The 27,372-nt window shown below is 45.9% G+C and overlaps 2 protein-coding genes across 7 annotated transcripts in view; one reads left to right on the plus strand and one right to left on the minus strand.

The window, feature by feature from the left end:
* The window catches only part of otofa (otoferlin a), a 44,909-nt gene extending 42,736 nt beyond the window's left edge, over nt 1-2,173 (minus strand). The window contains 1 exon segment of the mRNA XM_055506174.1: nt 1,811-2,173. Coding sequence (XP_055362149.1) covers nt 1,811-1,892 — 82 coding nt within the window. The 5' untranslated portion in view covers nt 1,893-2,173.
* Nucleotides 2,174-2,802: 629 nt separating this feature from the next.
* Nucleotides 2,803-24,927, plus strand: fndc1 (fibronectin type III domain containing 1). 6 transcript variants are annotated; one of them, XM_055506175.1, is made up of 22 exons: nt 2,803-3,046; nt 7,641-7,835; nt 8,832-8,900; nt 10,838-11,083; nt 11,312-11,410; nt 11,505-11,622; nt 11,742-11,929; nt 12,394-12,501; nt 12,749-12,937; nt 13,027-15,336; nt 15,466-15,566; nt 15,640-15,751; nt 15,824-16,159; nt 16,872-16,946; nt 17,932-18,114; nt 20,498-20,734; nt 21,745-21,853; nt 22,728-22,807; nt 23,001-23,030; nt 23,129-23,290; nt 23,373-23,495; nt 24,234-24,927. In XM_055506175.1, exons 1-22 carry the CDS (start codon nt 2,992-2,994, stop codon nt 24,347-24,349), a joined length of 5,241 nt encoding a protein of 1,746 aa, XP_055362150.1. In that variant the 5' UTR covers nt 2,803-2,991; the 3' UTR covers nt 24,350-24,927. The 6 variants fall into 6 exon arrangements, 5 of the variants coding, with proteins under 5 accessions (XP_055362150.1, XP_028997129.1, XP_028997125.1 ...); XM_029141292.3 differs by lacking the exon at nt 2,803-3,046 and adding an exon at nt 3,606-3,989; XM_029141293.3 differs by lacking the exons at nt 2,803-3,046; nt 16,872-16,946 and adding an exon at nt 3,606-3,989.
* The last annotated feature ends 2,445 nt before the right edge of the window (nt 24,928-27,372 follow it).

The following is a 27,372-nucleotide window of genomic DNA, read 5'->3' on the forward strand; positions in this document are numbered from 1 at the left end:
AATCATCAAAGACTTGTCACGAACATTAATTTAGGCTTTGATGTGGGAACTTTGAAGCAGACTTGCTTCATTCCTTCTCACTGGTATCAGATAATAATAAACCACAATCGGGTCCTTCGCCCTGTCACACAGGCACAAGTGTGAGGGAAACACCCGCAGCAAAGAGAGGTGGGACGCACAGCTGGAATAACAGAACTACCGCATACAAATGATACGACGGACCACATGCTGAGTATGAGCTAATGAGGCGGGTGAACCAGTGAACAATGGTCTCACCCACCTTCCTGTGACTCCTGCTCTCTGTTTTCTAATGAGGCACACATTTCAAAGTGTGACGTGCACTTTGCATCTGGCCACTCAGAGGATTCAGCGATTTTGTTAATAAAAAAGTACCGCTTGAACGATTGCTGATGTGCATGTGTGCGGGTGACAAACATCGATGAGCAGTGAAACCTGACGAATGCACATTACAGCGCAGGCGTCGGGTGAGTTGTTTGTCTGCGCACATTCAGACGGCAGGAGACGGGGATCCAACGCACTTTGGAGGCAGGTTCACTGTTGGGTCATGGATGCAGAAGCGTCACAATGCTCATCTGACAAGTGTTTCAAACAAAAACTGACTGAATGAGGGTACGATTACAAGGCGTGAACCTTATTACTAAGATGTGAGTTCAGATATGCTCATGATATGGTCAGATGTGGCACCTTTGCTCATTTTCTCCAACAACAACACAACAACAGTACAGGTCTGAAGACACTCTGAAGTGGTTATGGCAGCATTACTATAAAACACGTGGGTTCATTTTATGTTTAATGTTTACGTAAGTTAACGTGTGACTGAAATCATCGTCCTAATGCCTGAGATGAATAATACAACAAATCAAATGTGCCAAATGGTTTTCATCCAGATGCTAATAAGAATCAATTTAAAGTAAAGAGTAAAATATCCATGGTTAATTAAAACTATTTTTCACTGTTTTGTACATTTGCTAGTTCACTTCATTTTACCTTTGAAGGGGTCAGGAGCTAAATTTATTGGACAACATTTCCTATAGAGCAGGTTAGTAACTACAGCTACTGCGGTGACAGTTATACCGCTGTGGAAGGAGAACACAATCTGGTCCCTCCTTTGGACGACACGGTTGGTGTGATATCAGGACTCTGGTGAGTTTACTCAGCACGGATTCCGACACTCGTGCTGACAGAGCAGCCGATAAGACGGGACAGGAGGACCATAACCCGGTCCAGATGCTGACAGCAGGGCTCTGACCAGGACGGAGCACCTGTCATCCGGACGGAGAGGACTCGTCGCTGTCCACGGTGCTGAAACACACACCTCGCATCCTCTTTGTCTCTCGCGCACAAATAAACGCTGGACGAGGGTGAATGAATCCACGGAACTCCTCCCAACTCTCCCGCAGTGTTTCCTCTAAACAGGGGCCGTGGTCATCACGCTGCCGGTGGTCTCCCAATTAGCCGGAAGGTGCGCCACAGAAAGCCCTCCGCCCCCCACACACTTTGGTAATCGATGATTAATTAGCCTGGTCGGTTGTAAGACACCGGTCTCTTTGTTTAGCGCATTAAAAGCGAAGAGTAAATACCGCATCAAAACTTAACAAAGACACAGTAATGAGAATGTTTTCAACTTCCTCCTTTGTTCAGCCGAGATTCTTGCTGCTCTGGTTTTATTTCTTGCAAAACATGTCAAATAAAGGCGTTTGTTGCTAAATAAAATAGTTCTAAGACACGCATTAAAACCAGGGCACAAACGTCGCTCCACGTTCAATGATGATCGCACGCGCTGTCTTACCTCTGAACGTAACTTTGGCGACCCTGTCCGCTCTGCCCCGGAGGTGAGCGACCGTCTTCAGGTGAACCACGAGAGCCATCATCAGTCCGCACTGGTCGGGGAGCGATTTCACTCCACGGAGATCAAACTTGAGCCGGTTTGGCGCAATCCGCGTTTGGGTGAGCGTCCCCCCGCGCTTTCACGCGCTGGATCCCCCGCACGTTTGTCGTACAGACATCACGGAGAATCATTTAAATCTGGTAAATGAGTGAAACAAACAAAAAAAAAAACAAGCATTAATCACTGACTCTCTCGCTCCGTGGCTACTGGGTCTATGGAGAATGTCAGAGCCAGCTCTGGGTGCTTCCCCTGTTTCGTGCAGGAAGGGCGGAGAGGAGGGGGCTTCATCCTCAGCTCCAGAGAGGGGATGGTGGATGCTCTAACTGTAAAATACCATTTAGTGCCTAAATCTCTAGGATTTACTTTCTGTACAGAGTCAGGTCCCAAGCAAACTATATATGTTTAACAAATTTCAATGTAAATGTAATAGACACTCACATTATATATAAATATATATATGACTTATGGGACTAGGAAAGTTTTCACATGAGCACAGAACAGATTCCCTTGAATATTACAACTGATAATATAACAGATAAGGCTGCTAGTCAGCTCTAAATATCATACAGACAGAAATAAATGGGCTCAAACAGTAAGAATGGCTAATGAGCCACTCCATTTTCAACCCGCTAATTAAATGTTCTGCTCACTCAGTTCTCCTAGAATATATCCTGTCTTAACAGAAATGCCAATTATGAACATGCAGCACTGTGAAAAAGCAACGCAACACCTTTGACAGAGTAAAAATCCTCCTCCAGCCAGCCTTTAAAACCATCTCATGTCCTCTCCTTCATGTCACAGTGCAGTGGTGGAATCACTGCTGTACTCAGCCACCGTCTCTCTGAGTCATTCATGAACTCACCGAAGAAGAAGTGACGAATGAAACATTTGTTCCAGTGCAGATGGAGAATCGATCCAACAGAGGGAGACGTTGGTCCGGATTCGAGCCCCTTCAAGACCAAAGTGCTGCTCCTCTGGAGTCCACGCTGTAACAAGTGTGGCTGTCGGTTTATTAGGAAGCTGCAGTGGAAGCAGCCGTCCTGCCATGAATCCTCCTATGATGAAGTGCTGCTCTTGTGTTTATGGCCATTTTGAAGGACCATCTGGACCTGGTGCTGTTACGAATCCCACCGACAGGTATTGTTTTTAATCATTCTGTCTGTCTCACTGAGGGGGAACAGACCAACACAGAAATATTACCATCCAACCTGAGCGGACTCTTGTGGAACATTTGCTAATAGAACCAAAAGGTCAAGCGAATTTACAGCAAAACCGTGGGGCGGCCTGGAAAACCTCAGTGGGAAAATGGAAAAACGATAGGAACAACGTTAAGTTTCATTTTTTAATTTGTTGAATTTTGAAATGTAAACAATTAACGCCATGACACCTGACAAATGTTTCTCATTAGCTGGAGCAGAACCTCAGGTCCAGAGCTGTATGTACATTGCCATAGCCTCATTAATCTAAATAAAATACAGCACTAATACTCAGTCATTTTAACTACACACCGAGAAGCCAACACTGTAAAACATCATTCATATTAATATTACTGCTTTTATTGAATACATGCCTCGCTTTGCATTACATGATGCGGCGTGTGGCGCCATCTAGTGGTGGAGAGACACGGTGGAAAACCGGTCGTTTTCGCGCTGTGGGATTCTGAGCTCGGTGTCTCAGTCACCGCCTCTGGTGTCGTTAAAAAGTTTAATCATTTAAGAGTAAGACTGAAGATCCGTTCAGAGCTTGAGACGGTGCCACTATCTGCGACAAATAGATTTCACGTGAATTATGACGCATTATTAAAGAGTAAAACAGCTGTTTTCCAAAGCTGGGAGAAGTTCCTGATCTCGACGCAACGGAGCGAGGTTCTTTGCGGAGGTTTCACCTGCCGCAGACGCACTTTGAGAGCAGCGATCCTGTCGTGATCGTGCGGGGAGGAGGCAGGACCCGTGTCCCAGCCCTCCGCATCCAGCTGCGTCGCTCCGCAGCAGCGGCGCCACACTCACTATGGTCGCGGCCGCGAGCAGGGCGCTCCTGGCGCTGTTCCTCGCGATTGGCGCACCCGCATGGGGACGAACAGGTAAAGCGTTGATTTACTCATTCCACAGCAGGTGTGCAGAACGTTTTGCTTTGAGTTACTTATTGTCCGGACGCCTCGTTGAAATCTGCGCATGTTATTTCATAGCTGCACTTTGACTGATGCGAGTTGTTGCAGCGTGTGACTTTGACCATTAAAAATGAAGCAGACGGTCATTATCAAAATGTTATTTAATTTATTTTGAGGAGTTTGTCCGACGTAAATCAGGTTAGTTGAGCTTGATTGACAGTTTCTCTGTGAGGGAAACTGATGCCAGCCTCGTTGAAGAAGTTCTTATGCAGTAGATCTTGATTTAACAGTAGCTGAATCAGGATCTAAAAGCGTTTTGATGGTTTTAACCAGACTGTTGAGTGACTGAAGGTGGTGGAATGAAGTGGAGCAGGCTCATTCTTCGCTGTGTCACCAAACGGGTCAAAAGGGCCTGAGACAGTTAAATGAATTTAGGGTTCAGGTCGCATAAAGTCTGGGAGGAATGTGTTAGAAAATGCTCCGCGTCAGCACAGCAATAAATCTCGTGCACATAACTTTTCTGACGAGCCCAGTCCACGTGTTTTTAAACTCTGAGGCACTGCTTTTAAAATCAATTTCAATTTCAATTTCTCTGTACTTCTGTTGTCAAGTCTATGAGGTCACTGCTTTCTGCCAACACAAGCAGCTGCTGTTTGTGCACGGCCTTTTCTTCTCCTCCACCACTTTTGCTGCTTTCTTTTCCGCACGCGTGTATTTTTTTAAAATTTTTTCCCCTCCTGCAACATTCATTCACTTCTACCCATTCGCGCCTGGGAGCTGCGTGGCCCAGCGTGGAGCTAAATGCCTTGCTCTTGGGCATTTCCACAGCGGCCGTGGAAGGAGGAGAAAGCGTCACTCGTTAATTCTCTCCACTCACGTGTCATTAGGCTGTCAGACGGAGTTCTGCAGACAGAGACAGGGGAGCATTTGGACCCAAAGCAACTGGAGTGATAATGTGGTTAGATCATAAATAATGTTAATGACCCTATTTACACCCGGTGATGGATTTCAAATAACAGGCATGTGCGCCTCATATATAACATTATCCACATTATTGGCTGTGTGTGATCTGGGAGGACCCCCACCTTCCTGCGGGCTTGGCCGCGCGTCTCGTGTCATGACGTCATGTTCAGGCGCCGTTCCGGTCGTTCAGACAAGCGCCACCTGGGCTCTGAGTGCACCTGTCACAGCACAGCAGATGTGGGCACGCGGGCCGGGCTGCAGGCAGACGCAGAGCAGTAGCCTCCATTCATATCCCCATCATCATCATCATCACAGGCACTCTGTTACCGTCGCTCGGGGAGTTAGACGTGAGCGCGATACCGCCGCTCACCACTAGGTGGCGCTTAATGACGCATCGCTGTGGCCCTGTAATATGTTGCTCGCAGGGCCGTTTTGTCAGTTTTACGATCAGGTTGAAGCCGGAGACGTTTTACTGAGGGTCAGGAGTGGAAGGAGATAAAGGCTGGGAATTCTGTAGCCCTCAGCAAGAAATCCCAACATCTGGGTCCCTCCGCGGGGCTTTGGCGGTGGAGGCTTCGAGGTGCCAGTGACCTGTGGTGGTTAATACAGCAGCACCGGTCGCTCGTGCAGAGTCACTTTTATGGTTTGATTTTGGTCTTTAAGCTGCAGGAATCTCAGATTGCTAAGAAACCGGACAAAGCACAAACTCTCTGCAGAGCAGCGTGACAGCGTGTGTGACACGGTGTAAACTACATTACAGGTGCTCGGGTCCAAGAACCTTTCCAGGAAGGTTTGACGGGAGTCGTTTGACCCCAGAGTTTTCCTCCTGTACATGTGATTTTCATATTACCCACGCACATACGTGTGTGTGTTAATCCCTCAAGCGTGTGTGCGCCTCTCGAACACACGTGTGCACAGTTTAGCACATAAACACTGACATAATGACCCCAGGCTCTGCCCTCATTCTTCACATACTTAATACTTTCCACTGTCGAACTCAATCATGTTTGTCTGTGTTTCTTTCTTTCCACTGCACATTCACAAACACAGCGTGAATGATGTTGTATTATTGGTCTGCGTTCCCGTGGCAACAGCCTCAAGCCGAGGCTCCCTCCGTAAGGTTATGATGTTACGACAACTTCATTGCTTAACGCTTCCCAAACTGTTTACTCTTGGATGGCAATCACACATCTGCAGCGCTCGGAGGCCTTGATTTAATCAGAAATATCTGCTTCGTCCTTGGATCGTATATTTCCAAAGGGGCCAAATCACAGAATGATGTCTGGACAGAGCAGCAGATCCCTTCCTACATAATACTCAGCCTTATTGGAACCAGGGTTCAGGTGACTGAAGTGTGTCCAGACTTGTGTCAGTGGAGGCTGCCACAGACAGCTGATACAAGCGACTCCACTGTAACTGTGCAGAATGAGGAAATAATGAGCCGCGATCGTGCTTCGCTCCAACAACACTCTTCGCTTTCCGAGACCGTCCGACGCAGGCAACAATCCCGCCGTCTTTCGGCACGCACTAAAAAACCCGCGACAACATTAGCGGCGTCTGAGGGGCCGTGACCCTGTGCGAAGTGCAGCGTGAGAGGCCTGCGAGAGGAGCGGGAGCGAGGACTCAGCAGGGAGAACACCTGCAGACACCAAGTCAGAGCCATGAAGTAAATCTGAGGCGGCAGAAACAGAAACTGCTGCTGGAAAGCAGCTGTCCAAGAGATGGACACACACACTAACAAACCTCGCACTAACTTCATTATATTTTCCATTTATTGGATGCTTAAAGACCATTTGGAGCTTGAGACGTAAAACAGTTTGGATGAGTTCATTTTAATTAGGCCTCAAAGACGACAACAAAGGATGCAGCAAGAAATGCAAAGCCGGGATTGTTGTCTTTATCGTACACGTGGTCCAGAGTCAACACCCGTGTTGTAAATAGTTTATCTTAGCATCACAACTCGCACATATCAGTAGAGCGGTCTGTAAACTCCTTCTCCCGTGATTAAATGGACTTGGACCCGGCCTTTAATGAACGTGCCACAGTTCCACTGGGACCCATCGGACGCGGTTTCTTTCCCTGCTCGCGTCCTTTCGGCTCTGTTGATTTTAGCGGCGCTTCCAGCGTTCTCGTGCTGTCAGGCGCGAAGCTAACACTGTGAATATGTCACAGGATTATTTAGTCTTATAGGAATAACATGGACCGTCAGGTTCGGGTGTAGTTTATGACGTACGTTAATGTCACGCTCAATGCTTTGCTTAATTATCTGGGTGTGATGCTAACCTGCGGGGCGACTGTGCTGTCAGTCTCATGCGCTAGCTGCTAGCATGCTAACCCGCAGACGGTAGTTAGCATTGCTGATGAAGCTGTCCAGAATGGAAAACGAGCGTTGCGTACTGCACCGAGCCCTCAGCATCCGACCAAATCTCTGTTTATACAGTCAGAAATTCAATCAAATTAGTTTGTATGTTTTAGCTGTGCCTTACACATAACTTCTCTTTAAATGCCATGTACAATAAATAGAGAGGAGGCTGACCTTGATGGCAGCGTAAGCTCAACAGTAGGACTGCATGCTGCTTTAATGCTTAAATTCAAAATTAAGGCTGTTTAAATAAACTTCACGCAGGAAAAAAAAGCAACCAGATGCCGTTTGTCTTGCAGCCGAGAAGCCTCTATGGCCACAAAATGGGAAGCAGACATCTGTGGAAAAGGGCCCGAGGGATGGCTGGGAGCCTTTAATCGTCCTGGATGGAAGACCGGTGGACCGCTTCATCGTTAGCGCCGGCAAACCGACCAGGTCCCACCGCTTCGCCAAAGCCGGCAAGGACGGCCGCGCTCATCCAGCGGAGGACGTAGGTAAGAGAGAGTAAGACAGTGTGAGAGGTCCCATGGTTGCGTAACGCTGACCAACAAAGTGGGATCTGATGAGAAGGTGTTTGTGAGGAACCTGAGACAAACACCACAAAGCAGAGGGAAACAAATGCACGAGGCCTGATCTAAATTACGGGGCTGAGCTTTGAGATCCCGGCGTTCTGCACTTTCTCAAGGCGAGCGCCAAAAAAGCAAAGGGGGGATGAGCAAATGTGCGTACAAAGCCGAGACGCCGGGAGGTGAGGCGTGCGGACACGCGTGCGTGTGCACGTATGATCGATAGCTACCAGCGGATTAGCTCATCGCTGGATGCGCGGCCACGCGAAGGTGCCAGAAAGAAAGAAAGAGGGCGTCCTGAGGTCGGTGCACTCATTTCAGGACCTTATTCTTGTAAAGCATCCGTACAACAGGTCCTGTTTTGCAGGGTTGCCACAGTCGCGCCTGCTTTTGTCATTATTCCACTCTCCTCTGTCCTTGGCATCGAACCGGTCTTCATCAGCAGCTCCCGGTCTGCAGCCAAGCCGTCTTTTCCACATCCAGGCCCGGCCCCGGTCCTAAAACCCTCTCCCCTGTGTTGTGGTCACTCGGCGTGTGTTTGGTGGCGGCCGCGGTGGAGCCGAGGGCGGCGCCAAGCGATGAGGTCATGCGTTGTCTACTTCCCATCCCTTTAGATGCTCTTGTGTTGGCGCTGCCCAGCGGGCGCTGCGGCGAGTGTGCGGCCGCTCCAGCTCCGGCGCAGTTCGCCATAAATCTCTCTGGCAACGAGGCCGCGTGTCGGCGTTGCCTCACAGATTGTGCGCGTGCGTGTTTCCTGAGCAGCGTCGTAAATAACACAACGCCGCTCACGTTCACATCATTACGGTGGTCTGTCCAGCTGCAAAACCAAAGGAAAGAAAGGGAAACTAAAAAGTACAGAGACTGTGTTCTTGTGAGCATTTAATGTTTTCCACCAACCAATGTGAACTCCTGCGTCTTTTACAGACCCTGAATGGGTTAATCTGGATGGCTTCGCTGTGTTGGGTGGTGCACCTGTCAGCAACTCATCAGCAGGTAAACCTGAGCCCACCTTCACCATCGACATACATTAAATCCAGTTAACACTTATCTGACTCAGTGTCTGTCCTCTTTCGTGTTCATGCTCTTAAAAACAATGTTTTGTTTTTGAATTCAAATTTACATTATGGTTTTCTGTTTAATTCTGTGAGGAGACGTTTGAGGATCTGTAAACACTCATGTCGCTGGAAAGGAAAGAGTCACCGAACCACCGCACCGCTCTGGAGTTTCACTTTTATTTGTTTGAGGCCGAGCTGCTCCGGAGACGGAGCTAATACTATTTGCCGAGCTGAACCGCAGTGAATAAAACCACAGAATCACAATCGGGTTTGCCAGAATTCAGCCTCTAAAATATCAGTGTCTTATTAAATCCTGCGAGTAGCGTAGTGGCACATTTAAAAGGTTTCGCTATGGTTAATGAAAACATCTAAAGCCAAACCCTCAAACAATATTAAGTTAGACATTAGATCACGCTAATCCATTTGTTTTCCATTGTGCTGAATGTTAATGAATGAATAAAGGCACATCCCTGTGTTATCGTGCATAGAGCGAAGTGACGGCCATTGTAGTTTGATGGTGTCTGCCAGTTGGGACAAAAAGCTCCACCGCTGAGAACTGTTTGTATAGCTGTTAAATTCCTCTGTGGGTAAACTGAGCAATGTGCTCCACTGTACCGCCCAAACATACCAAACTATGTCAGAGCCGCCGTCCGAAAGGGAGCGAATAAAAGCCTGCTCTGTCAAAGGAGTCGCGGCGTCCCGGCCTTTACACTCCGCTGATGTTTACTGCAGCGCGGCTATCGGCCTCGAAGCACGGCCCAGCGACAGCTTTCCAGGAAAAGGCAGAGAGGATCTGGCAGCGGCGGAGAGGCTGCAGCTTAGTGGTCTGTGGCCACGACGGCCCGAGCCAAGCTCTGCACCGGGACAGTTTTCCAGATCGAAGAAGAAATGAGGGAAGCAGGGGTGGTTCTGTTTCATGTTATTGTTAGACACAGGTAGGATTGTACTGTACATATGCAATGAGAGGGGCTGACGAGCCTGAATGACCCAGCTGGTTAATATCCAAGTATCTGGAAGTTAAATCAGTAAATATGTGATGAGATGTGATGAGATTAAATCACCAAACGATTAAAACCTTCCGCCGGCAGACACGTGGTTAGAGGACGATGGGCTGTGGAAACAGAGAGGCCCGAGCGACAACGGGGCCGGCAGACAAGGATTCAGGAAGGAAGATTCAGGAAGCTTTTCTAGCATTTATTCTCTTCTGAACATCTTCCATATCTCCGCCGTGGCTGCTGGAAGCTCCTCAACTCCACAACTCCTCTCTTTCTCTTTTTAAAAGCCAGAATTAATGAATAGCTGGTCCTGGCATCGCCGTACCGATTCAGCTTTGTGACCTTTGAACTTCACCACACACTGGATCATCAGCATTGAAGGGAAACAGGACAGATCATTTTCATCTGACAGTGATTATGAAAAATGGCTGAAGAAAGGAAATAAAACAGGCAAACAGTGGGAGGGACGGAGGAGGCTTTTTGTTCTGTTCCTATAAATCTGTTGCTCATCACTGAAGGCAGATTAGGGAGCTGTCTGACTGTCTGACTCAGTGTCTGAGATGTCAGAATAGAGTCTCCACTCGGGTGGGATTACAAGAAGAAGCAGGACAGTGGAGGTGGTGGACGATGAGAGGCCACGGTTCGGTGCCACAGGCTCCGACTATTGTGACTATTGTGACGGTCTGGCATAATTACAGTCTCCGTGAGATGAAAGTGAGACGTAATTATGTGTTTATCACATCGGCGGTTGTCTGGAGCAATTACATGCAATCAGTCTCTGGCAGTTGGAGTTTGGGAAATACAATACACAGATTATGAAACTATGGCATCATAGAAGTAAAATGAGCTAAAGGCACTCTAAACGCCGATCTGCAAACAGGTCCAGTCAGGACTTCACAAACCAGAGCCAGGAGCTCGTCTTCTGTGCAGCGGGCCACCCGGGAGGACAGACGGGCGAGGTCGTCAGGCGTCTCCAGTACCCGGACACACAGGAGGGCGCCTCAGTCGTCCTCAGGCCCCAGGCAGCCGGAGAGGCCCCAGGCCGGTGCCCCCCTGCTGGAGCGGCGGCATCAGCACCACACCAAACCTCAGTCTGACCAGAGGAACCGACATGCAGCCAAACTAAGTAAGCGGAACCACATCGTACACATGCAACTGCCAGATTAAAGCATCAGGTGTGATCACATGTGATGAGCATCAACATCACATGTAGATGCTTTTGTCATTCTAATATTTTCAGCTTCTCCAAAAAAAGAAAAAGAAAGAAATTTCTTTTAGTATATATTTGTTTGTACTATGTGTAGTGCCCACAGTGTAAACCCTGGCCGTGCCTGGTATCCCTTTCTGTTCATAGCATCTGAGTCCGTTCATGTGGTGTCACTGCAGGCACAGAAGGCCCAGGACCAGCGTGTACCCGCCAACAGAGCAGTCAGAGTCAAAACAACCATACCAGGTACCTGCATGTTCTGGAGCCATCATAACGTTACTGCCTGGCCCAAGCTGATGGTGGTGATATGAGTGTTGCTAATATTCTTTTGTGTGTCCAGAGCCTCCAGAATATGAGGCCCGGGACATTAGTGTCAGGGTCTTGTCTCCTAAGTCAGTCCTCATCTCTTGGATTGACCCTGCTGTCGAGATGGGGAAAGTTGCCCCTGGAACTTCCAGGTGTGATCTGTTTAAATGTGTACGTGCATGTTAACAGGCAGAAAGCACATTTAAGAAAAACATGGGAACTGGTGAGGAGACTGCATAAAATATCCTCCTTTCCTTGTACTATAACTCAGATCCTACACAGTCAGGTACAGGGAGAAGGGCGAGTCAGCTCGATGGGAGTTCAAGGAGGGCGCCCAGAGGAGAATGATGATAGACACGCTGTCCGCCGACGGCATGTACGAGTTCTCTGTCCGAATCTCTCAGGGAGAGAATCAAGGAAAGTGGAGCGTTTCCGTTTTTCAGAGGACTCCTGAGTCAGGTATGTATCGCCGCCATCTGCTAAGGGTTGTTTACAAAAGTCCATTTTTCAGATTATGACATTTATCGCAGAAGCCAACATCTACTCTCACAGAAAAGACCTCTTGCATAACCTTTTATACCACACTTCATCACACTCACTATTATTCCAATTTCGCATTTGATTCTAGCCTTGGCTGCAGCGTTGATCGTGTGGTTCGTAACAATGTCAGTATTTACTGCCTGGCTTACAGCTCAGGTCTCCATCTGGGCTTCCATACATGATCTCAAGGGGAGGCTCTTGAAAATGTACAATAGAAGCCTTTTCCTTGATTTTAAGGCTCCTGGCACAAATGTCCAGTTTTTATGTGCTTTAAGCAGCAATTTCCTCACCGGGTTCCCCTTTGTGCTGCTTCTGGTTTCTGTCCTGCTCCCCGTCCTTCCACAGCTGCCGTTCCATTCACCAGTGCTCTTGTCGTTTGCTAGCTCCATCAGGGCCACCCGAAAACTTTGATGTCAAGCCACTACGAGGTAAAGGAACCGCAGTCATAGCAACATGGGATCCACCCGAAGAACCTAATGGGAGGATAAGAGGTAAGGCCTGGGGGAAAAAACAATGTCTGTGAATGTGTCTGTACTGTTTCCAAACTACTTTAGGTACTTTAGGAGTTAGTGGTTGCTACTTGAGTGGAGACAAATGTTTTCTATGTCTGGAATCAACACTAACTGCAGTATGTTAGGCTTGATAGAAACTTGGCTGGGTTAATTTTGGGTGTGCAGACCTATTACAAAAGGCACAAAAGATACTTACTATACTCACACATGCATTGTTTCCAAACAGAGTACATCCTATCGTATGCTCCTGCCACAAAACCATTTGGAATGAAAAGTGTGACGTACAGTAGCAGGACCACCACAGCCACCATCGATGGCCTCACGCCAGGAGATCGATATATCTTCAAGATCAGAGCCACCAACAGGAAAGGACAGGGACCCCAGAGCAAAGCTTTCAGTGTAGCTATGCCGGGATGTAAGCACACATGAATGTAATTTGAAGATCTGAATTTGTTCTGAACATGATTTAGTTCTATAATTGTAATCATTTTTGTCCATTGCCAGCCAGCAGCACTGTCGCGTTCTCAAAGAGTAAAGACAACCGCAAGACTGGCCACACTCCCACGAAACAGGATACTGATCACAATGAGTCGACAACGGAACCAGAGGAGCCACCAACACCTCCTCAACCAGTTCCTGCTGCTCCTATTAATAGAAGTATGAGGCCACTCTCTGAGACACGATCCTTTCACAGCGTCTTCAACTCAGTAAGGGATATAGGGAAAACTTATTCATCCAGAGCAAAAGAAAGGGAAGATAGGGAGAAAAAGGAAAGACGGAAAATACCCACAACACCAGCACCAGTGGAGGAGACAACCACAATGAAGGCTGAGACAGACAATGATGGTTCCCCTGAACTGGAGGATGTGGAATATGAAGAGGAGCCCTTAACAACGGAGGCACCCATCCTCAAAGCAGTTACCTCTTCCCCAACTAAACCAACCTTAAATGATCTCAATCCACCTCCCAAAAGGCCTGTTAAGATCAGAGTCCATCAAAAACCAATATCCAAGGCCTCCTCCTCATCATCTTCCTCTTCATCTCTCCCTTCTTTCTCTTCATCCTCATCTTCAAATATTCAGGATTTGGCTGCTAGTAGAAAGGACTATGTAGTTTCCACATTCCCACAAAGCAAAAACACTGACAATAACACAAGCACTCAGAATAAACCTTCCACTCCAGTTGCAAAAGACACTGAGGCTACTGATAGAGCTTCAGTGTTAGCTGGTCGCAGCAGTGGTTCAAAATTTATTAACAGCCGGCGACACCAGGGGATTTTGTTTAGGGGTAATTCAACCCGTTTCTTGAATGGATACAAATTTGCATTTAACCCAAGGTCAAATTTACCAAGCAGAACTTCAGATCAAACATCAATGAACACGCGTAGTTCAGCATCATCACAGTCTGCTCAAAACCACAGGTCAACCTTAGAAAAAGCCTCTACCAGCCAATCAACATCAGATGCAGTCAGTGTAGAAAACTCACAGTCCACATCAGAGTCTCAGTCTCATGCATCCACAACGTCTCGCATGTCAAAGTTAAGTCCTTCTGTTTCACGTACTGGCTCACAGCAGTCATTAAGTACAGACTCATCAGCTTCACATAGACCATCCCAAGGCTCTGCCAGCGCCTACAACACACACACGTCATACACAACACCTGAGCAAGACAATAACGAAGGCATTAAAAGCAAACCAACAGCCGAGGAGCCTACATCAAGCTCTAAAAGACAAACTGCAGAAGAGAAGACGAGGGAGGATGAGAAAATTACAAGCACTAATGAAAAACCTGTGGTTTCTCATACAAAGATTAGCCCGTCGTTTGCTGAAAGGTTCCCATGGCTCGCTAGTCGTTACCCAGGCAGGTTTAGTCCAGTGCCAAGAACGTCGTCTTCGGGGCAGGACAGCAGGACAACCTGGTCCAGGTCCTCGTCCTCTGCAGGAGCCGATGGACCCGTCCTGAGGGAAACACCCACTAGAGTGTCAGGGGCCATGGGTGCTGCAGGAGTGTCCTCCATACAGGAGACCAGTGAAGATGTAAGGACTGCTTCCTCTCATGACTCAGTGAAGAATGGGGCAGGGGTCAGCTCATCTAAGCCACATTTGACCAATCAACATACAGCATCTAGTCACAACAGAAGCCCAACAACGTCCTCTGGTTCTTCAACTTCCTCTTCCCGGTCCACCTTAGGTTCCCATCAGTCCTCAAGTGGACATAGAGGCTCAAGTGGGTCCGTCCATGTAGCAACCTCTCATAACTATAACAACGCTCCTAAAAAAGATGACGTTGATGAAAGGAGCACAGAGATTAGTGGAAAGAATAATAAAGATTCCAGAGTGACCCAAAATAATCCTGTGGGTACTGGATCCGACCCCAGAAACGCAGAGGACAATGAGAATGTGGATGAAAATGAAACATCACCCAGGACCAGATCTGGCACATCCTCTGTGATCAGTCCAAGTTACCGGCAACCTGGTTTGGGAACAAACGGAAGGATACGCACACCTGCGCTGGCTAAGAGGCAGTTTGGCAGCTCTAGGTTTTCTATCAGACCGAAGCCTGTACAGAATTCTAGACTGGACTCTTCAACCTCGGATACCGCCTCATCCTCTCCCCAGTCAGCGCCAGTCTCCTCAGAACGTGATGCCATGTCTGGCACTTCCGTAGCAAGGACAGGGGCAGTAATTGGAAGCAACTCTCGGTCCACATCGGCATTTTCAACGAGAGACAGGAGTCTGGGTGCCAGATCTCAGAACCCCTTCATCAGAGGGAAACCAACCAGTGGACGAGCACTGAAACCTGGCAACGCAAATGGTAAATTCAGTTGGCAACATGCATGCGTTCTTTTTAAAAGATCAATCAAATAATGGATAATGGTTAATTAAAACATCTCTACAGTTTAGTTATTCATACTGTAACTTATATACTTATTCTGTTGTTTAGATAAAAATGGACGACCCAACCTCACCTCAACAGATGTTAAAGAGTCCTCCACAACTCATGGAACGAGAAAGTTTATCACTGGGCCTGATGGATCCCAATGGGTAAATAACATTCAAAAATTAGTTTGATTGTGAGCTTTAGTTGGTTATATTAATTTTAATATAACCTCTTTAGGTGGTCGACCTGGAGAAAGGAGTTCTTATGAACCAGCATGGAAAGGTTCTTCAGGACTCGCAGGGCAAACCCAAGAGGGTGGTGCTTGGCGAGGACGGACACACAATCTTTGGTGATTATGCTTAATTCACTGTTAAGAGTAAACTAATAGCACATAGTTTGACTCACCATACCCCTCCACTAGACCTCATGGGCAGCCCCCTGGTAAACCAGGAGGGTATGGCTCTGTTCGGACATGGCAGAGATAGCCAACCTGTGGTCAACCCCAAGGACAAGGTGCTGATGATTGGAGGGAAACAGGTACTGGGCTTGAACCCACCCCGCGTCCGGACCACCACCACCACCACCACAACCATGGATCCCACTACCACACCTGTAGCCACCACCACTGACTGGGCCTCTGAGGAGTACACCACTGCCATGCCGTACCCAAGCTGTCCACCCGGAACCTTCTCCAGAACAGATGCATACGGGTATCCGCTGCTGGACCCAGAAGGAATATTAGACTGTTATCCAGAAGGTAAGTTTGACATGAAATTCATAAGGCAGCACAGACAGTATCACAAAAACAGATCAAAACAGAGATTCGTTCCACAGGAGTGAAACTAAATACTGCAATATTGCTCAGTAAATGTCTTTTCCACAGCACTGAAGTCAAGCTCAGTGAAGCGTATTTGAGCCAGAACATAAATAAGTATGACTTCACTAAGTCTGTAAGTTGTATTGTTTGTCATATCCATCAAGGCGAAGGCCGTGAGTGTTTCCTGTCTGTGCCCACAGAGTCATATAACTCTATAACTGTCTGTGCACGTCTGTGTGTGTATGTTAGTGTGGATGCATCTACTGTATCTGAGACCACATGAACCACATGGATTTCTCCACATCTGGGCTCTGGTTTGAAGACACCACAAGCTGTAGTCTCGTCAAAGCTTGGCGGTCGGCCCATATTTATGTTAGCATGCAGAGAGGAACAATAACGATAACCAAAGCCTATAAGATGAGATTTGTAGATTTACACTTAACATTGAACACATACACAAAACAAGAAATTAAAGTGATCACTAAGATTTGAAGAAAAATAATGGTTCACCTTTAGGTGGATGCAGTTACTAAATAGGCCTCAAAGAGATGTTTAGACTACTGTCTGAGTGGATGCCTGGGTGAACATGCTGTGTGTTTTTGCCCATGTTTCCGTGAGATCGATGCTACAGCTTGTTCTGCTTCTCTGACAGAGGAATCCTCAGGAATGGAACTGGACCACATGGTTACAGTGGCCATGGTGCCTGATGCTTTAGCTCTTGACGAAGGTATTGGCTGAGTTTGGCTTCGGACCGACCGAGCCCCACCGGGCTGGATTGGACCAAATCGCCTTGCATGCTTACTGTTTGTTGACTGACTGTATGTTTGTGTGTCGGTGGATGTGTTTAGTAGCTCTGCCTGTGTCGTCCTCTTTGCACTGCCTGTGGTCCTCACTTTGTTTCGTTCCCTTTCTTGTCTGTTTGGCTCGGTCTTGGTTCATTGCAGGAGTTTTGGATGTTTTCCAGTCTGGGCTGTTTTTAATCGCTTTTATTCCAGAAGACCGGACCCACAGTGCACGTGATGCGCATTACTAAGCGGAGGGGAATGCCCTGGCGTATGATTTAATGCGGTGTGTTCTCAACGTTGCTTTGTGTTATAATAAATAAGCCTGTTCTTCAGCCAAACAGAAAAGTGGTTGATGTTAGCATGCAGCCCTTTCACTTAACTGCAGGTGTAGGAACCTGATGCATGTTTGCAGCATTGACTAATAATCTCTTATTATTGGGGGTGGGGGTGGGGGTAGAACATTCACACAGAGCATTACAGGGCTTTTCATATCATTTCCCTGCCATGGATGGCTCACAGCTCACTTGCATGTGTGTGGACCATGATGTCATGACATGGTCCCCTGGTGCATCGCAGGGAAAAAGACAGTGATGGAAGGGAGGAAGGAACTAATTGGATTTCATCCTTTTACATTTGTCAGCCTTGGAGAATTGTGAAATGGTTTGTTGTCTTCAAGCTCTCACCCTCACATGGAAAATATGGGTAGCGAGACATTACAAAAGAACACAGCTTCGGGTGTCGGGAGGTTTCAAAGTGAGCTCACACATCTGCCCACAATGAATTTAATCTGTTTGACACTCTTATTACCCAGATCATGGTGTCAGTTACACTGGATTAATGAAGCACAACAGCATGTTGTTGAGCCAGGATGTAAATACAATGAATCTATTGTAATCAAAAGCTTACTGACATGTGTTTTGTTGCTAGATGAGCTTTTTGAACAGACCACCCTGTTGGCACCCATCACCACCACAACCACCACCACCACCACGACCACCACGACCACAACCACCACAACCACAGAGAACCCAACCCCGCCTCGACCACACATACCCTTCAGCAAAGTGCCTTCATCTGAGCTGGACCTCAGTGGGAAGAAGCGATTCACAGGTAAATAATCCTGTGTTTTGTCTCTTGTGATGTTTACTTTCACCTGCAGCTCATATTACCTGAGATTTGGTTTTGTTGCTCGTGTAGCAGAAGGACACCTCAAGAATCTACTTGACAGCATAATAGGCAGCATCTACCTTTAACGAATCAAAGAACATGACTGGTCATTAGTACTTGGCTTTGGAGTCTCACATACTGGGTGATGGACTGCTCCCTGTGTCATAAATAATAAGGGCTGATGGGAGTTTTGTTGTGCTGCAGGCAGACGTGTTGGCTTTTTCAGCAATACCTCAAAAATATACGAACTGGAACATTTTACGATAACAATCAGCCAAGAAAAGAAAAGGAAAAACTGACACTTAATAATTCTTTCCTGCAGTGCAGTCGTTCATCTATATCTAAATGTCAGCTGCATAAGAGCACGGTGCCCGTGTAAAATGCCAAAGGCCAATCCATCGTATATGAATAAACATGTGCTGTGATGTGGAAAATGACAAGATGCCAAACCCCAGACTCATTCACACTGGTTCCATCTAACCTTTACTTGACCATACAGTAAGCAGTTGTCCAGGCTTGATCCCAGCCCCCTGTTTCTCTTTTACTGTTCCCGTGTGCTTGGTTTGGCCCATCAGCTCATCTGGTTGCACAAACAGACTGAAATATTCTCTTGACAGAAATAAGTATCTACGTGACTCCGAGCTCCTTAAAACCCGAAAGTCAAAAGTCTTTCTAATATTTCTTTCTTTAATGATGCCTATTTGTCATATAGTTAACATACAACACAATAAATATTGCTTAAGTATTAACAGGATAAGAGGAGTAAACTATGTTGGCTTTGGAGCGAAGCGATAGTGTGTGAAGGCAATATGAAACTTCTGGGAGTCAAGGAATCAAATGAGTCAGGAAATCAACCCACTGTGCTTCAGTCCCTCTTATGTAATCGCTCAGTTTTTAATTATTTTCTATTCCTTTTTTAGGTTTTTATTTAATCAACCACGATTCAGTGCTGTGAAGTATTTCTAAAGGTGACAAGCACAGGCTGTAACCGTGTTTTGGAGCCTTTTTCTATCAATGCACCTCAGCTGTATTAATCAAGTTATGAACTCACAAGCCGAGATACCTGACATATGACTTCTCCAGTCATTTTCTAAGCTGACAGTTTCTCTCCAGAGTCGTGAGACAATTGTTTTCACATGCTGTATAATAATCTGCTGACGGGAAAATTGATTTTGACATGTACACGGTGGCTTGCCCTTTAATTTTAAATGATGAGGAGGGATCTGTTCTTTTAAACCATGTGGTTACCATAAAATACCGAATAATAGCTCCACTATCACTTACTGACGGATTAAATGCAACATCCCTCTGTCATCTACAGCATTGTCATCTGCACAGGCATATATATCAAAAGTATGTCCTTATCAGTGTTATCTGCTGTTGATGGATGAGTCTGGACACCATGGATTTCTCTAAACAATAATATTCTCCCATTCTTCTAGCATCAGCTGAAAGCCATTAGTCTCCAGTGTTCAAAGATAAAAGCCTAGCGCAGCAGAGACGTGGAAATCATAAAGGTTCAGGGTGCTGATCTCAGCTCAGAGACAGAGGAGACTGCTGGCTCAACGAAGAGACATCCTCTTTCCCAGTTATTGGTTTAATATATCTCAGGTCCCTTTTCAGCCACTTGCCAGGACACAGATATGTTTTGCATGAACCGTCTGACAGAGATTTCCCCCTTGTGTCTTTGGTCCGGGTTTGGTTTAGTTTGAACCAAACCAGCCCGAGGCATACGAGGGACAAACGTATTACCTAATAATTCTTAGCAGTTGTGTGAATATATTTAACGCTAAGTTCCAGACAGATGGAGTTTGACATGTCAGACAAAAAACTTAGTAGCAGGATGTTTGGTATTATTTAAATGCTAATGTGTGCCTTATAGTCAGATATTAAAGCTCAAGTGGGCTCACAGACACAGCTGTCCTCTCCGTTGTCTGTGCGTGAGATATATGACTGCATGTACACATACAGTAGGAGCTTGTAGCAGTCTAAACCTACAAAGCCTCACGTCTGTCTGTCGATGTGTGGACTCGCACCCTGTGCAGAGGGGGCCAATCGTCTGGAGAGGTGGGAGCAACTCCAGGCTTCAGTGGTTCCCTCCAGATCTAAGTCAGAACAGGAACGGTGGGATAACTGAAGTATTCACAGCTGTAAGTCCAGCTGGGATTTTCAGAGTCAATGAAAACAAATGAACAAAGACAGGGATGTTGAGTGGGGACAAGATGAGGCCACATATACGGAGACAGTGTCAATGATAAATAACTAGAAAATCAATATCAATATATATAATACCTGATTGATGAAGTCCACCTTTTCCTGTCATCAGCTCCTTATGTGAACTACATCCAGAAGGATCCCGGTGCTCCCTGCTCTTTGACAGATGCTCTGGAATACCTGCAGGTGGACATCCTGGAAGGCCTGATGAACAACGACAGTGCCACAGCCAACCAGAAGCAGCCGCCCAAAGACAAGCCCAAAAACCTCACCGTGATCGCCATGGAGGGCTGCCACTCATTCATCATCCTGGACTGGGCCCGGCCCCTGCAAAACCAAATGGTGTCAGGTGAGACACGAACGCCGCCGCGCCCCGTGCGCTGGTCTGACCCACTCCAGAGACGGATTGGTAGAAAGAGAGAGGGGAAAAAGTGACCAGGCGACACACACATCCAGTCACGAGGCACGGTTTCCTATTGTTATTGCTCTCCATGACTTGTGAGTTATCGGTCACGGTTTCAAAACAAGTAGATGGAAAGAGCTTTTAGCACGTGCAGGACTTTTGCTGTGATGCATTAAGAAGAGTATGAAAGCACTGACTGACTTCATGGATCATTTTGGGAGAGTAGGAGACCGAAGGCAGTGCTATGCAACCTTACTTCAGTCTAACTTCTATCTAGCTGACTTGTTCAGGAATGAAAAGTTAAAAGAAGAAAAACAAAGTAGCTGATATTTCCCTTCCCCTGTCAGCGGCCAGCTGGGCTGGTGTGACTCCAGTGAAAATACCAACCTAAAACTCCACCGTCCAATAGAAACAGTTTGTAGTTTCATGTTCTCTAAGGGCATGATGGAGGACCTCAGGCTACGTTACTGGATCCTAAAGAAGAAGATAAAGAAGAAGAAGAAGAAGATAAAGATGAAAAAGAAGAAGATAAAGAAGAAGAAGAAAATAAAGAAGATAAAGAAGAAGAAGATAAAGATGAAAAAGAAGAAGATAAAGAAGAAGAAAATAAAGAAGAAGAAGATAAAGAAGAAGAAAATAAAGAAGAAAATAAAGAAGAAGAAAATAAAGAAGAAAATAAAGAAGAAGATAAAGATGAAAAAGAAGAAAAAGATAAAAAAGAAGAAAATAAAGAAGAAAATAAAGAAGAAGAAGATAAAGAAGAAGATGAAGAAGAAGAAGAACACATGAGGATAAACAGCAGGACAAACCAGTAGTACAGTGTTTCCTTAGAGAGAGGGATATTTGATGGAAGATCAAGTCATTAGCACAGGATAAACTGTACAGTAGGTTGTTGCTGGTTGCATTAGTGAGTCTCTCTGGGAGCCCTGCCCTTCACGCTGCATTGTTTCTTCCAGGCTACATGGTCCACAGCGCTTCTTATGACGACGTCCTCAACAACCGGTGGTCCTCCAGGTCCTCCAGTGGGACGCACTTGGCTGTGGAGAACCTGAAACCCAACTCCAGGTAAGCCCGAGGTCAAAGTCTTGTGAGGCATTGTAATCGATTGCTATTTCTCGGGCTGAATGGCCAAACACCTGCTGATGGCTATAAACAGCAGGGCGACGTGGAACAGCTGCACAGGGATTTCCCGTCCTGGCAGAGATTTGTATTGACGATAGAGCTTCTCTCAGGGTTGCAGTTGATGGTGGTTTACGCAGATACTGTACGTTCGGCCGCGCCCATCTGGAAGCAGCCAATAGTTTTCATTTGAAAACTAAAAGATGAAGGCTGAATGCGCAGATCTGATGGAAGCTGCGAGATCTCAGTAATCAACATAACTAATGGCTGCTCCTCAGTGGCTCGGCCATTTCTTCTTTCTTCTGCCTTCTTCCATTTCGTCTGCGATTACATCATCACTGTACAGCTGCCTTCCCGTCCGCGCTCTGCGGCGATACGTACGCTGGTGACTGTTGTTAATTAAATCCAGGCCTCAAGGCTGAACATGATGAGTTTTTTGGCTACGAGTTGACAGAGTGTGAACTTACTGTATGTGACCTTGCAGCCACACGTACCGAACTATACACGCACCCAGCACATAAATGAACACTACAGTCACCTATAGTGGAAAAGTCCTGCAAAGTTGCATTAAAGGTGCTTCTAGTATAGTTCTTGAAATTTCAGCCGGAGCCAAAGTGAGGTCACCACACAGCTTCACTCTGCAGTAACTGGCTGTGCATTCATGTAAACAGCCATTTTATTGGGCTGCGCCCACTTAAGAATTATCTAAATATAAAACAGACTATTCTTAAGTCAGTCGTCTGCTAAAGGCATTAACATTTCTGGCAGGCTGACTCCCACAGCCCCTTATTAACGCTGTGCTGTGCATTGTTGCGTTCAGGTACTACTTCAAAGTGCAGGCCAAGAATGTGTTCGGCTTGGGGCCAGTCAGCGACACGCTCACCTATGTCACAGAATCAGGTGCGTATCCAGTCGGTGCAGGGATGAACTGGCTCTAGTGGGGGGTTTTATGTACCGTACCAAATGGTTTTGTGCGGTGGGCAAATGAAACTGTCAAAAAGATGTTTGCTCAGTATCCACTGAGACCGGCAGGCTTTTCATTCCTGTGCTGTCGGCGACATCGCTGGTAAAATGATCACATCCTGTCTTTCAGACGATCCTCTCCTCATTGAGAGACCACCTGGTAAGTCCATCCACTGGTTACTGTTAAACAGAGGGGGGGCTCAGCCTGTCTTCATCTTATTCTGTGTGAATTTTTCATCCCTACCACGTCCTCCGCAGGAGGGGAACCGATCTGGATCCCCTTCACCTTCAAGTACAACCCCGGCCACAGCAGCTGTAAGGGCAGCCAGTACGTCAAGCGCACGTGGTACAGGAAGTTCGTAGGTGTGGTTCTGTGCAACTCTCTGCGATACAAGATCTTCATGGGTGATGGTCTTCGAGGTAACATATTCCTCTACTTACAGCTTCATTTATCAGCTAATTGGTCTAAATGAAGGATTAATTCAAGTATATTTCCCTGCAGAGCCTTTCTACAGCATAGGGGACACACTGGGCCAGGGAGAGGACCACTGCCAGTTTGTGGACTCCTACAGGGATGGAAGGACAGGCCCGGCCTACCACTCCAATAGTCTGCCCTCAGCACAAGGTAAATAAGAACAAGAAGACAGTTTATTGATGTTTCAGTCTGACCTGTTATAAATATTCAGTGTAGCAGCTGCTCTGGTTTTACCGAGGCCAAATAAAGATGACGAATAATGTTCTAATAATGCACTTTAGCACATATGTGAGATAGTTTTAGCTCAGGTCACACATGGTTTGTATAACTGCACTCATCTTTATGTAATTAGGCCATAACAGATTAATCTCCCCATTTTCTGGGAATTAATAGTTTCAGGTCGTTTTAGTTTAAATAGAGAATATTTGGAACCGCTGATATATTGAAGTTGTGATTGTTTACTGACATCTGGCCAGAGGTTCAGCCTCTTTGTGCTCGGTTAGAATTAATTAAAGAAGGGTGTTGGCATTATTTTATACTTGTCTTCTAAATGAAGAGCCCAGAGCCAGAACTAGTCCCTCATTAACAAACATACATAGATGGGGAGTAATGTGCTGTTTCTGTAACATGGTTTCACCTTAAACACTACCATTTGTAAAAACACCTGGTTTCCTGGTGAAGTACTTTTGTACTTACATAAATTTATTAGCACTTAGTCAGTACTTCAAGTACAGAATTTATGGTTCTGGCCCCAAATCCTAATATTTGTGTAACGGTAGTCTGTGGAAGCATACATGTTATTTTACCTGTTTTCTGGAAAATGCATTTAAAATCAGCAGTAATATGAGCGGAAACCTGGCGCGTGGCCGCTTTTCTTTCCTGTTGCAGGTTTTTATCGCGCCTACAGGCAGGAGCCGGTTGCTTTCGGGGTGATCGGTCGACGCACACCTCATCCATTCGTGGGCTGGTATGAATGCGGGGTGCCCATCCCCGGGAAGTGGTAACCCGGCGGGAGCAGAGACATCGTTTCCAAGGGCAACCGCTCTGCATCCTGCTGCAGGCTCCCACCTTCACTGGTCCTGCCCTCAATAAACAGACTCTTCCCAGCCACCTTGAACGGACACCACTACAAATGTATTACAGCTTCACAGAAGGAGAATATAGTACTTTTAAACAACCCAATGTATATCGTTACAATGCACTTTTTCTATAAAGCAGTCTGTATATGAGGGAAAAAACAAGCATGTGTGCTCCAGCTTAGTTTACCTTTTTGTCTGACAGTGTTCTTGTGCTGTTCTCAACTACCCTGAAGACAGGTCCTCGCCCTGTGTTATTTATCTCACATGGTCCAACCAGTGATGCTGGGCCAGGGAACAAGCTGCAAAACAAGCTGTAAGAATGGCCACTTGTGTGTACAGGTCTGTTAAGTTCTGTTTCATGATGTAGCGGCGGCTATATAGTGTTTATTTTAGTGTTTGTAAGACTTGTCATGTTCCAGAACTCTTTCATTTCATTCATAGGTTACTGTGTAAGTTTTGTGTTTGCAATGACAAAGAATAAATGACCAAATATTTGCTCAGGATCTGTGCGACACTAAATAAAGGTGCTATATTGGAAGCCACAGTGACATCAAACCATCACTTCTGCCACATTGTTTCCTAGCAAACGTCCTCGGCACGTGATCTAAGTCTGCCGTGCTCAGTCAAAGTCAACCTAATGGAAGAAGTGAGTAACGTGAGACGTGTTGGAGCCAGAAACAACTCAAACGTGACGAAATGTCAAGAATAATAGTTTGGGGGAAAAAGCAGGTGTGGAAAAATAGTGAAAGATGGATATAAACAGTTTATCTGCTCGTTATTATTATCTGCTTTAGGAAAGTGAGCAAGCATAAATGGCACCAAGTCACAAATATGAGAATAATTATCCTATAATTAGTAGAATAATTATTATTACTGTTGTTACTGATACTGCATATATTTTAGGTACTGTAGGTAGATGAAAGTAGTGGTCCTGTGAAACTAAAGTCTGTCCACAGTTTATCCTGCCAGGCTCCAGCACTCTGTGACCTTCATGAGGTACCAGAGCTAAGCATATTGAAACGATAAGGAGAAAACATGTGGAAAAATAATGAGTATCACAGATCCAACGATCTGTAATGTCCTGAAAAAGGAGCAAACCACCGTGTGCTTAGCAAAAAGCACAGAACATACGGCCAAGAAAAACAACAACAGTTGATGGCGTGGTCCAAGGTGTGATGAAAAACGTAGAAACAACAGTCGTGACGTCTCCAAGCGTTTCTTCGGAGCAGGGTGAAGGTAGAACCATCCGCTTTATGAGCAGAAATCCAAGATGCACAGAATCAGAGAGCGCGGCTGGAATTTGCAGACGCAAACCGACGCCAGCCAAAAACACTTTATGAACTCCCGCCATGCCAAAATACCAATGTTATGGAAAAGCTAAAGCGTAAAGGATCTGCCGAGGATCAAATGGATCCAAGCTGATCTGTGGAGGATCACGGAGGCCGTGTCACAGCTGGGACGTGCATAGCTGCTTCTGAATAGAACTATAAAGGCAGAAAAAAAGCAAGTGGTGGTCAATAAGTGGCTGGACTGCATTTTAAAAACCAATGACTGAATTAATAAATAATAAATTACATAAATATGTCGGTGCATTATTTGATAAGTTCTTAATTACCAGAAATTAACAGGCTGGATAAATTATATGGTTATTAATACAGATGATCCGAATCATCAAACATCCTGAGGAAAATCTCCCAAAAATCTCCAAAAATACAAGATGTTTATTAAAGTGTCTGGAAGATTTTGTGAAATAATAGAAAATGACAGATATCGTTTGACAATATTTTCCACCACAGGAAAAGGCAATTAATCAAAAAAAATGGCTCCAATTAGACCCACCCACAGTAAGTAACTGGCTGGGAATCATGGAAACAATCAAAGAGGTCCACGCGATGGAAAGATCAACTCTCATACTGGGGCTGACAAATGATCTTTGCATATCAACACAGGCAAGGAAAACAGTGGGTGAAAGCAGTAAATGAAGCCTTAAGTAAATGTTGTTGATCATTTTCATGCAACTAAAAGAGTTTGAACTTGATGTATTTAATTAATTTGTATTTGAATTGTTACTTATTACACTGGTACATGTTGAAATCTAAATGCTCGTACCAGAGTTTAAAATGGGCTCCAGATGTGTTGTGTTAGATTTGGAGGGACCCACAGTACAAAGGTAGTGAGAGAATAATAACTAGTGTGTTCTGGGTCAGTTGAAGCTAAGACTTAATCCAATTACCTGCTAGATTTGTTAGTTTATGAATCTGAAAAAATCTGATTAAATCTTTTCAGTTTCATGCAAAATCCATCACGGTGCTCAGATTTCACTGCGATGACAAGTTAAAGACGGGCAACGGAAAGAAATCTAAACTGGTTCCACAGCCTGAAAAAAAACGGTTGGAAAATAGAGGATGCCTAATTAATCATTACTCTGTGTTTTAATATTACTCCTCAGCCGCGAGATTGATCACTGGTTCCGCGATGAGCAAAGCTAATGGCCTCCAGTAGCAACATGTTCCTCCAACGGCCCTGAGGAGCTGAGGGGCCTTCCTGCTACTGCTCCATCTGTCACCTGGACGCCTCCACCCAGTCGAGCGTGAGCTTCACCAGAGCTCTGTGATCTCCTGCCAGTGAAGCCAGTCAGATTCCAACCATCAACACAGAAGGGCTTCTGACAAAGGCGCGAAATAAAGTTTAAAGATTTTAAAATGATATCCGATCAAGTTGTCACCTGAAACTCAAGGCCTGCGATGCTACACACCCAATTCAGGCCTCTGAACAGCCTCCTCATTCTAATTGTGTAAAAGTGTTTTTGACCTTGTGTGAAATTAAACCCAGGCCCTAAAAGCTGACGTCAGGATGAAACCATGACAACCAGCTCATCTAAATAACACAGACGCATGGTTTTTCATGTTTGGGCTCATTGAGCCGAGCTGATGGGATCACACCCACGT

This window comes from Betta splendens, chromosome 24, assembly GCF_900634795.4.
Source record: "Betta splendens chromosome 24, fBetSpl5.4, whole genome shotgun sequence".
In the NCBI taxonomy this organism is placed as follows: domain Eukaryota; kingdom Metazoa; phylum Chordata; class Actinopteri; order Anabantiformes; family Osphronemidae; genus Betta; species Betta splendens.